Source organism: Toxotes jaculatrix, chromosome 14 (assembly GCF_017976425.1).
Source record: "Toxotes jaculatrix isolate fToxJac2 chromosome 14, fToxJac2.pri, whole genome shotgun sequence".
In the NCBI taxonomy this organism is placed as follows: domain Eukaryota; kingdom Metazoa; phylum Chordata; class Actinopteri; family Toxotidae; genus Toxotes; species Toxotes jaculatrix.
Genome location: NC_054407.1, coordinates 26,114,947 through 26,126,991, shown reverse-complemented (window position 1 = coordinate 26,126,991; position 12,045 = coordinate 26,114,947). Strand labels below are relative to the sequence as shown.

At 47.9% G+C, this 12,045-nt stretch overlaps 1 protein-coding gene across 2 annotated transcripts; it reads right to left on the bottom strand.

Moving 5' to 3' along the window:
- Nucleotides 1–362: 362 nt before the first annotated feature.
- zfhx2 (zinc finger homeobox 2) lies at nt 363–11,844 on the bottom strand. Of its 2 annotated transcripts, XM_041056161.1 has the most exons (5): nt 11,710–11,844; nt 9,690–9,848; nt 8,493–8,553; nt 3,949–8,165; nt 363–3,447 (listed from the first exon to the last, which is right to left on the bottom strand). In XM_041056161.1, the coding sequence occupies exons 1-5, from the start codon at nt 11,713–11,715 to the stop codon at nt 3,016–3,018; spliced, it is 4,875 nt and encodes a 1,624-aa protein (XP_040912095.1). In that variant the 5' UTR covers nt 11,716–11,844; the 3' UTR covers nt 363–3,015. The 2 variants fall into 2 exon arrangements, with proteins under 2 accessions (XP_040912095.1, XP_040912096.1); XM_041056162.1 differs by lacking the exons at nt 8,493–8,553; nt 11,710–11,844 and adding an exon at nt 11,163–11,285.
- Between the last annotated feature and the right edge of the window lie 201 nt (nt 11,845–12,045).

Genomic DNA, 12,045 nt, shown 5'->3' with positions numbered 1-12,045 from the left:
CGGCCGTTAAACTCTCAATCTCATTCGCCAGCGTACTATTCGTCACAAAGCTCTCTGGCGTCTGCCGCATTCCTACTGGCTGATTCACCAGGACGTTCCGGTTCCACGCATCGCATGTGTGGCTTTAATTGGATCAAGTTTCCGTCAATCAAACCCCCGTCGGCCGTAAATCAGCTGCCGGAGCCAATCGTGAATCAGATTGAAAACTAAACAAGTTTTTCACTTTGTCATAGAAACCGTGAGACCACACCTGTGTCACACACACCTGATCATACACCGTTTAGGTGAATGTGAACCAGTGTCAAACACAGAATGAATACACAGATAAATTCCCCAGTGACACTGCAGCTGCACAGATACGCTTTGTTGTTCAACTGATTTTATTTCTTCTTCTGTATATCAAAGAAAGCATAATGGAGACCAAACACAAAAAGGCAGGTACAAGTGAGGAGGAAAAATAAGCTTAATCAAAAGTCTAACAATTCATAACAACACTGCCACTATTATTGTTCAATATTCAAAGGAATACCATACTCTTCTCGAGCACAGAGGTGGCATTAAAAACCATTATGGATCAATAATAATCAAAAACAGTGATGAGTAGTAATGATAAATCGTATAAGTAGTAGTACAGTTATAACAATAGTGATAATCAAAGTGACAAAACATAAGAGAATAAAAAGCAGATCTCCATAAAAACCTATCTAGTAAGGACAGTGCAACACCGTGTGTGTGTGTGTGTGTGTGTGAGAGAGAGAGAGAGATCCCAGTCTCAAGGTCCAAGCACTGCAGTCCCTGCTTTACACACAAGATACAGTTTCCAACAGGAGTCCAGATTATTCGTCATGAAAGGACGCTGTTACCTTCCCCGATTCAACAACCAAACCAAGTGACTCTTCATACTGTGTGAATGGCTGAGTTCATGTGAAATGTCTGTAACTTGTGCAAAAAACTGTGGACTAGTGCAAGGGTCAAGCTGTGGGATGTCCTTTACAGTTTGCATTTACGAACACCTCTCCTGCTCTCTGTCGACCTCAAGATTGCTTTTTGGTTTTTGAATGACAGAAAGCAAAGGGAGGATTACTTTGGAATATCAGTTATTTTTAATATATTTCTTTACAAAAGTTCATGTTTTAGTTTTGCATTTTGTTAAAACTATCAATAGTAACATTAATATACAACTTAAATTGAAGGAAAACATCTTTAGTATGTTATATGTCCTTCAACACAGCACCATCTTATTAGCTCTCAGTCAACACATTTAATGTTTCCCAATTTGCTTCCTAGACTTTAGTATCCATTAGTCCCTTAAGGATACTGGTAATACCCAACTTTCTCCCTCGTTTTCCAGATGTCAGATCTCATTTCACAGCACGTACATTACCAGAAATCATAACTCTGAAAAACTGAACAGGGACAGAAAAAGTGGAGGAAATGGCCCATTTCAAGCCCCCTTCTCTAAATATTCTTAGAGGTTTGGTTGTGACCTAAATAAAATTGTTACACCAGTTTGTAATTGCTTCTATTGTCGTCTGTATAAATACTGAAGTGAACAAAACAAACAAGACCTTAACTTTCCTGTCTTATGCACAGTTTTCATGGCAAACAAAACCATAAGATTCATGGACTCAGTCTGAGCCTCCATGCCAGATGCAGACGAAATAATTTCACAAACATTATACGAGGATCACCTGGGCTTGAACTGGTATACCTGGTGGTGTCTCCTCTTAAGGCTGTCATGTTTTTAACACACCTACAGCAGGTGAAAACATTTATCGTCCAACAGGTTTGAAGAGCCGTCTTCCAACATGAGATACACACATCTGAGGAGAAAGTGAAATCCACAGGATCAAAGTAATTTGTAGTAAAAGGTAGTTGGTGATTACAGGCCCTGGCCCAAAGAACGATGAGAACTCTGCAGGCGGGATTTGTTACGTCCAAGCTGAAGGAAACGACATTCAGAGACTTTCCCTCAGAAATGCATGTGAAAGTATTTTGGAACAGAGCTCTTCTCCATTTGTTCTCAGATCCGTCTCTTCCACAATGTTATGCTCACACCTAAAGCATGTTTCATTAGACTAGCAAAAATCAATTTATTTCACATGATTTAATATTAAGCCATCCAACATGCATTAACGTATCTTTCCATAAAAAGACACTTGCATCAGAATGCTTAAAAACATCTCAAACAATGTAAAATGAGTCAAAGTGCTGTATGCCAGGATTCTACGCTCCTCAGCCTCTTTTTGCTCTATTTGGATTGTCATGAAAACTATGAACATGTAAATGGGGACAATTCAACAGCCCTATTCTCTCTGAAGTACCTCTTTTTATATCCCAAGTGAGTAGACACAACACTCTTCAGATCACACTCCCATAGCAAATTAAAAGGTGACAGTCGATACCAGTCCTTCCTCTCCCAGCGGTTCAGGCCAGTCCTGTTTCATCCAAGCAATCTTTGCTCTACAAGTGAAAGGAGGCATAAGAAAAACAATTCCACAGGAGCAAACTGGGAGTTATTAATGTGAGTATTTCATGTTATTATCCCAAAGTGTTCCTGGGCCCACTGTCAAATGGCCACTTCCAAAGAGGAAACACTTTTGCATCAGTCTTTAGGGTACGACAGTTCAAGCACGGCAAGCTGAGTGCCTTTACAAATTATAGGAAGATCACTGAAGCAAGGTATTATATAATCACAGGGTTAGGACCAAAAGTGTTTGGATAAAGTGTGTGATGACCAAGGGAGACTTGAGACGTGTTCGTCACTGATCAGGCAGCAGCTGATTAAGTGAGAAGCAGCGTGGAAATCGTCTGCTGTCGTGTTAGATTCCAGGTGAACGTTGTAGATTAACGGATTTCAGTCAGTGAAGGTTGGGCAGCGGGTGCAGGGGGCCGAGTTCAAAAACTAAGAATATCAGCTTTTGAGGATTAGTGCTCAAATTTGTTTATTAAAATCTGAGGAGCCCAAATAGGTCCGAGAATAGTCAGTGTGCAGACCAATGCTGATCTGAGTGTTTAACTGTTGCTGGTGGCTGTCGGTGGAGGCGACTCAATAACCATCTCCACTCCAGGACCAGCACCAGAATTGGTTACCAGAGTGGAATGAGAGCCCTGCGAGCCTGGCACAGCACTACCAGGTCCGCCGCTGCCGTTCTTGTTGACAAGTGTCGTCGGCTGGCCAAAGTTAGTGGTTCTCAGGGTTGCCAGATGACGTGGGGAGAAGACGTGGGCCCTCGCTGCAGCCCTGGATTCAAAGGAGATGTTGCAGGCATCGCAGCGGCCTGTCAGGGTCTCCTTTGGCACCGGCTGGCCGGCCACTGGGGAAGCTGGAGGTTCAGTAACTGTCAGCTGAACGGGTTTGGGCAAGATGGGACGGTTGGCTTTGAGAGCGTTGTACTGCAAGTAGCTTCCTGAGCTCATGTCCACCTTTCCACCTGACAGAGGAGACTGAGAACAGGAAGGTGGAGAGGACAGACAACACCAGAGAGGGATTAAGAGTCAGGTCACATCTGTTAAGGTCTGACTGAATCAGTGAGCATTTAAGTTTCTCTGTATAATTTCTATGTTCATGCATTACACATATCTTCTACCTACGTCTCTGAACAGCAACATAACACAGTTACATTAATACCAAATGTGGTTAAAGATGCAGGATGTTCGTGGATGGCTGTCAGAATAAAGTCAGGCTGAGTAATAAGGCTGAACTCAACTCTTACCACAACATGATTTACACTTTTCTTTGAAGAATTTATATCATAACATATCAAATTCACATAATAATGAAACACAGAACGTTCACCACGGTCAGCCCATATCCAAAGTGACATTATTACCCCGTCACAGAAGCAGGCTGAAAGTCCTTCCTGGTGTCGCTGACTGACCCTGCTGCGTGTCAGTGCTTTCTTTTACACAATGTGACTTACAACTGAAACGGCAGAGTCCACTTACCATCTTCTCCTGCTGCAACCTCCAGCGCTTCTCCTTGGCTCTCGTGTTTTGGAACCAGATCTGCACCACCTTGAGCGGCAAATTGAGCTCAGTGCCGATGGCTTCGCACTCCATGGCGTTGGGGTGGGCACAGGTCTCGTAACAGGACTGCAGAATGGACAGCTGTAGGCAGGACAAGTGCGTGCGTGGCCTACGGCTGGAGGAGTGGGACAGAAAGCTGCTTTCTGTTGGGCTTGATTTAGCCACGACCGGGGTGGAGGGGCTGGCCACTTTGGCAGAGCTGGGGGTATTCGGACTCACTGGTGCAATGCTGGGGGTGGGGGGAGGGGGGATGGTTCGAGGAGGCGTGTGTGTGGGAAGAGCCAGTTGTTCTCTGGACAGAGTGTTGATCTTAATGGGAACTTTGGGCGTCCAGTAGTTCAGCCCATTCTGTTTTTGTGGCACCACTGTCGCGGCAGGAGGCCTGTTGTTGATGGGAGTTGTGGGCAGCTTGGGCACCATGCGGTTAGTGGTCCCCGGCCCAGGACCCATCTCGTTTTCATTGTCTCTCTCTTCATCGGTCTTCTCTTCCTCGCTCTCCTCTTCTAGTTTTCGTTTCTGGGCTGGTCTTGGAGCGATGGGGATTGGATCCTTGGGTGGAGCTAAAAGGACAGGGGTGTTGACTTTGGGTGCAACTTTGACCATAGTGACGTTGCTGGTGGTTTCGAGCTTGGTCTTTGGCACTGCAGACGCACTGCTGCTCACAGGAGAGGCCACAGCAGAGGAAACAGCCTCCTTGGGCTTGATAGGAACTGGGGTTATTTTTTTCACAGCGGCTGGTTTGCCGAGCTCCTTCACAGGCTCCCTCTCTGTCTTCATGAGCGTGCGCACAATTGGAGTGGTTGTTATGCACGCGGTGTTGTTTGGAGCAGGCTTGTTGGAGAATATGGGTTTGGAAAGAGGCCAGGTAAATTTGATGAGAGGTTTACCAACCGCTGCCAGGGTGCCATCGCTGATAAACCTGACCTCACCCTTTCGTTCCCTCGCCCTCATGTTCTGGAACCAAATCTGAACAACCTTCTTTGGAAGGTGGACCCACTCTGAAATCTGTTCAAACTCGTGTTTCCCAGGATTAGGGTCTTTGAAATAGCAGCCGTACAGAATGTCAAGTTGTTCAGCTTGAATGATGGTCCTTGAACGTCGCATGTCCCGATACCTTTTTCCTTTGGACTTCCTCTGCTGCTGCTCTTGCTCTCTCTCCTTTTCCTTCTCCCTTTCTCGTTCCCTTTCCAATAATGTAGAGCCCATTTTCTCTGCTGCTCGCATATAAATGCTAGATTTCGTCATGTTATTGCAGTTCACAAGACTCACGCTGCTGTTGGAGGAGGGCATGGCAGTGACCGATTCGGGCTTAACCTGGACGACCACCAGACCTTTGGATGTGGGCCTCAGGCCGAGCCCGTCCAGCAACTGCCCCTTCTGTGCTGCAATTTTATCGGCCAGAGACGACGAGGAAGAAGCAGGTTTAGAGCTGTTTTTGCCCATGCTGAGGTCCAGAGCAGACTCACAGTCGCCACCGTTGGACAGGTAGCGAGACGTTTGGTTGTGGGAGGAGAGAGACTGTGAGAGAAGAGAGCTGGAGAAGCGTGTGATGGTTGGTGGGTTAGGAAAGACTGGTACTTTGCTCCCATCTCCAACCACTGAAGGAGTAAGAGAAAGGACATAGGGGCTAAGGAACTGAGTAGAAAAGTGAGTGAGGGACAAAGGAAGTGAGTGCAGAGCACTGCCTGGGATCTCGGGATGGTTCACCGAGTGGGCCTGTGAAGCTGGAGGATCCCCTTGGGCCTCCAGCTCAAGATCCACATCTGGGTCCTGTCTCTCCCTCTTTACCTCCACCTCATCACGCTCAAACTCCCCCTTTCGTTTTTTCGCCCTCTGACCCCCTCCACCCTCCTCGTCTTCATACTCATCCTCTGCATCCGAGAGAAACACAGTGGTGGAGCGCAAAACCTTTCCTCCCACTGACCCTTTATCACCATGGACGTCCCGCTGTGCTTCACCTTTAGCAGGGCTCTCAGGACCCTCCCTCAAAGACCCATTCTGACTTTCCTCATCAGACACAATGACAGAGGTGTAGACCTCATTTTCTGAGTCAGAAGTGAGACAGGAATCTCCCTGACCCTCCCTCCCCAAATCTCTCTGTCTTCGTTTCCCTCTCGTACTCGACAAATCTATCGCCTGGCTCCCTGAAGCTTCTGCATCATCCTCACCTTCTGCTATAATCAGTGAGCTTTCCTCGTCATCGTAGTCATTGTCAGAACTTTGTGGATGCCTTGAAAATCCTGCCAAGCCGTGCAGGTTGTCTGACTCTGTCGCCCTCTGCCTCTGTTTGTTGTGTCGAGCTTGGCTCAGCCACCTCCGCACCTCTTCCTCAGAGAGCCCGACCTCTCTGCCGAGCGCCTCGCAGTCTTCATGGGGAGGACTTGCAGCATCAGCCTCACTGCGTGACTCGAAGAACGCCCAGAGAACCTCCGACTGGAACTCTGACAGCACTGGAAGGTCTGGATGAATGGTGCCCATCGTGTTACAATGGGATGGAGTTTGGTTGTTAGTTAAGGCATTTGTACTCGGGCTGGATTTTGGGGTGCCAAGAGAGCCACAAGGGCTAGTGCCCAATTGTGATTTTTGAGGAGTAGAGTCAGGGCTCAGCGTTAAGTTTAAATGTACAGGACTGAGGGTTGAGTTGCTGGGCACAGATGCAGAAGGCGAGAGGTTGTTATTGCGGAGGCTCTTCTCTGTGCCTGCTGGGGAGGGATTCAGGCTAGCTGCTTTATCACCTTCCAGGTCCAACTGATTAGTCGCGTGGTCTCCATCTGTTGTGCTATCTCTCTGTGCCTTCCCATTGTCTTCATTATTCTCAGCCTGCACTTTGCTTTCTATATTAGGACATTGTGCAAATTCTTTAGTGTCCTCTTCCTTAAGTTTCTCTCTTCTAACGCTCTCTGTTGCCTGGTTTTCTCGGTCCTGGATCTGAGCTGAAACCCTCTCCTCATCTGTCCCTTCTCTATTCTGCCTGTCTTGTTCCCCCTCACACTTTATAGTCTGTTTTTGCTCTTCGGGGCAGGGCTGTATGTTTGTCGGGACTCCTGCAGAGGGCCACTGGCTCTGTAAGTTGTTAAGTCTTTGGGTTAGGAGGGCTTGCTGGGCTGTGCTGAGACCTACGAATGGCACACACTGGGTAAGGAGCTGGCCTTGCTGGTTCTCTTGGTGCTGCTGGGTTTGGGCTTGCAGCCCATTCAAGATCAAGGGCATGACCATTTGAGGTTGAGGCACAAGCTGATGTGCGGCGGCACCGGGAGCAGCGCCGGCCGCGAACAGGGAGGGGAGAAGGGAGTGCGAGAGGGTGTTAGGACTCGAAGTGAGGAGGGTAAGGAAGGCTGAGACCGCCTGAGCTGAGGCCACAGGGGAGGTGAGGAGGGAGGGAGCCACTTGCGTAGTTTGAATCTGCTCTCCGTCGTTAGCGGTCGTCACCATCACAGTCCCAGGAGCAGCACAGTTGGTGGTGGTCACTAACTGACCGGATCCACTTCCAGATGTGCTCACTACAGCGTTCAGAGCAGAGGAGGTGCCACCTCCCAAACCGGCAGTGGCTGCCGCACTGTTTGCAGCATGTGCAACAATTCCAGCATTTCTGCTGCGGGTCTGATGCAACACAGATTTCATATGGCTCTCGAGGGTGATGGCATGATTGTAAGAGACTCGACATATAGCACACTGGTAGGGTTTGTTTGATATGTATGGCCGGGACAGGACAGGAACCAAGGGAGACTGAGGATCACTCTCTCCGCCTTGTTTTGCAGACCCTGTAGTCATCCTCTGAATGTGGGACGCAGAGTTGTAATGAACGCTCAGGGCAGTTCTGCTGGGAAAAGTTTCCAGGCAGGCATTGCATTTGAATGAGCGGGTGTTATTTTCAGCTGGCACACCATTTTTACCGACTGACTTTTCACTGGCGTCTGGGATTTCTGTGTTTTCAGTTGCATTTTGCTGTTTGGCTCCTGTGAGTTGATCTCCCTCCTCTTCTGGCTCGGGCTCAGCTTCACCTCCCTCCTGTTCCATTATTCTCTCTTCCTCCATCTCTTTGTCTCCGAGCGTCTGGGTAGCGTCTGAACTCTCGCTCGATTGGCAGGGGTCTGAACTGAAGTCTTCAGCGTGCTTCAGCTGTGACGATTCAGCATCTGATAAAAGGAACATACAGGTTTAACTTCTAACGGGTGGGGGACTGACACAGCTGCACACTGTACAGGAGCAACTTTCTACTGTGAACGCATTTCTCTGATTCCTCAGAACTTTCCCAGTGAGTTTGTTTTTACCTTCACAGAGTTCAAAATATAACTAACACCACAGATTCACTTTGTAATAATGCATTCATAGGGTAAGTCTGATCTGACACCTGATCAGTGTAGTTACAACACAGAAAAGCCAGTGTGTGTTTTTACAGTGTTCAATGCTGCGGTTTCCTTCTTATGATTTCAGTCACATTAAAAGCATTTTCACACCCTCACCTGAAAACGTCTGAGCACCTCTGTCCTCCTGTCCTCTGCTGGCACCCTGTTTCAGAACAGCCTGGTCAAACAAATCAGAAGGAGACGGTTGGAAACCTTCATTCTGCAGCGGCTCCTTTCAGATGAGCTGAATGCTACGCAGCTTTTGAGCTGCACAACATTTGGGCGTGACTCATTGATGTGTGGTTACATTACACAGAGCTAACCTTTAATTTGAAAATTACCCTAAAGGCATATATTTAACCGTCTTTGATCAATTCATCCACAAATAAAATTACCTATATCTCTAAACACTTTGCTCCCTGAAGAGTCACGGCTCGTTATAAACCACGTGTTCACTCACACGCTTATTTATTATGTCCACTCAGCAAATGCCTTCATTCTGACATACTTGGTAACTGGCTAATCCAAACAATGAAATATTCCAACTATTAGAATAACGCACACAGCTCTAACTGCCAGAGTGAATTTGCACAAACAAGTCATGAAAACAGAAAGCACCACCCTAAACAGTCACAAATCAAAATACTAATTACTAATATATTAACACATGGTGTTGTTTCTGTGTGTTATTGTACAGGCTGTGAAAACAAATTTCCTATGAGACAGTAAAGACTACTGCGATTTATCTGTGCACAGATCAGCGTACGTTTTCCCAGACTGCATGAAAACAATCTCATCCTACACACAGTACTTTGTTCTGCTCAGTAAGAAAAGCATTTGTTAGTTTTCTGTCAGTATCATCTGAATAAAACACTGAGACAAACTCTGATGAGCAGTTTTATTTTGTTATTACCTGGTAATAACAAACAGAAATGAAGAATGATGACCTCTTCACATCTGACCTGCATCTCCTCTGATGTTCACTGCTGTGTATGGGTGAGCAGACCTGGGGACTGAGTCACTCATCCATCTATGTAAGGGACCCTTTGTTATGAACACATAATTAATACCACAGAGTGTGGACTAAGTAACAGAAACAGGTTGTAGTCCAGTGGCCCAGCAGTCACTCCTCCACTGGTGAAGCTGTTTTACAGTGAGTTCAGACGCTGCAGAGCGTCGACCTTTGACCCTGGTTTCTGACGATTCTCTTTGTACCGCTTCACATAACGTTTGCATTGTTACTAATGCATCAACTCTCAAACCGTTTTTCCCTGCGTGAACTGTATTTTGGCCATACTACCCAGCCGTACTTACGATGTCCAGCAGTCTGTCGACACAGGATGGAAGTACACTGTGCTGCTCAGTGAGATGCAGAGACAGGGAGGATCTGTCTGTTTGGCCTTTCTGGCAGAGGGGGCACAGCCACTCTGCCACCCCATTACTTTCACTGCTCACTGTCTCTCCAGACTCCTCCTGAAAAACACAGGTGCACGTTAGAGGGTCTGACACCACTGTTTATCACACTGTACAAAGGATTTCACTGGGAAAGAACTACAGCAACATGAGATGTAAGAAAATAATTTGCTGAGATCAGGACAGAGGTATCATACGGTTACTCTCGGTGACCAGTGCTCATCGTGCACTGCCTTTTTTAATAATCTAAAACCAAACCCTTCATTTAGCATAAAACTGTAGAACTAATCTGGATCAGTCTCATTCCTACAGCTTCATTCACAACTTCGTTTTAAACATTAACCACGCTTTGTTGGGAGGATCCCAACCTTTTTTTCGGCAAGGAGCGAATCAAATTACACAATAATGCAATTGTTTAAATGACACCTTTGTAGTGCAGGGGAGTATCCAGCTAATGTTTTCAGCAGGTTTTACACTGCACTGTAGAAAACGGAGAACAAGATAATAGATCCATTGTTTCGGATCTCCGTGTTCTGACTCCAACCCGCCGCACTGATCTGATATCACATGTGCACATAAAGTTTATTAAATGCAGAGCAGACTGCAGGAGAAGCAGCAAGCCTGAAGCACCGACCCCCCTCCTCCAGTTCTGACCGATATAAGGAGCATGGCCAACACGGTAACTACGCTCCGAGGTCCCGTGAAGCTCCACATGCAGTTTAAAATAAGCCCGAACAGAGCTCACAGCTCCGCCGTATTTCTCTGCAAACATCTGTAACCCGGGATGCGGCCGGACATCAGTTAAACCCCACCGCTGTCCTCACTTCCTCCTCCTGCCAATTAGCAGGCTAGCAGGGTTATACGACCACATCATGTTTCCACCAAGCTGCGTCTGCACAGTATCATCTGTAAAAGCCCCTGATCGCCGCTCTGTTGATTAAAAGCCTACACACAGCTACAGCGACGTCCCTCTGCCCGTAGTTGGCTAATTAATGAGAAGTCTAATTAGCTATGCCGACCAGAGATGAATCAATTAGCTAGCAGGCTAAGCTGAGCAGCGCCTGAAACGTCGCATTACAGCGGTGTTTGTGGAAGAGCTGCGGCTTCACTGCAAAGAATCCCGCAGTGAAAGCGGCTCACTTCTGTCTGACAGCCGTGGGTTCGGACTGGCTGCCGTTTCTCCGTTAAACTCAGAAATCAAAGGCTTCAACAGTCGTGTGACTTTGCTAGCTAGCCTGTTAGCAGACAGATAATTAACTGCCCCCCCACCCCCACCCCAACAAACTCTGCCCGGTCCAGGTGGGAACTGCAGCTCCGGCACACCGACTGCTTCACCGGGATAAAAACACGCTCGCACGGCTTCAGGTCACAAACCTCGGCCTCGAGTTAGCTCCGTAGCCCGCTGGTTGAGGGCTTGTAGCGCCGCTTCGTCGCCGCCGCCGCTGCTCAGCGCAAACCGAGGCCTACACCGACTACAGCCGTTTAATTAACGAACGTGGCTCCGCTCACAGATGTGTTAGAAAACACTGCCCCCCCCTGCCCCCCGCCCAGCAGACCCGTTTACACGCGTCCTGGCTCTGAAATCCACACCTTTAACACTTCGATGCAACACATGTCCATGTAAACTACGATTTAACCGCTTCGGTCGTAAGTGGCTCTGAAAAAGCTGTGAACCGGAGGACGGGCGCCGCGGTCGGCCCGACGGTGGGGGTGGTGTTGGAGAGCAGGCGAAAGAGACGAGAGGCAGAAAAAAGTTTGGGTTTAATGTTGGTTTTCTACGGGGATCGGATTAGTGGGAGGCTCGGTCCGTCGTCTCTCGGTCCTGTACCAGGCGCAGGCCACTCTCCCGCTCAAAGCAGCACAATTAACCGATCACAACGCCGTTTAATTAAGTTGAGAGCAATTAGCTAATGCGTTTTACCTGCATGGTCTCCGCTTCAGCACGCACACACGCACACGCTTCCTCTGTGGCTCCTCAGAAGTGAAAAGTTTTCTTTCCTGCCCTCCCTCTCCTCCCTCTCCTCCCTCTCTCTCCTGCTCTCCCCCTCCCTCTCCCCTCTTCCCTGTAGTAAACAGACCACAGCTCCCCCCGAGGCTGGCTGCTGACATTCAGAGGGACACGGAGATAAAGCCTTATATAACCCACATATCGCTGCTACATTGGTCTGAGATCAGCGCCGATCAGTCGCTGATCAGGACACAGGCTCATGGACACACTTCCATCAAAGTATGTGGACACCCCCCCCCCCCCCCACCT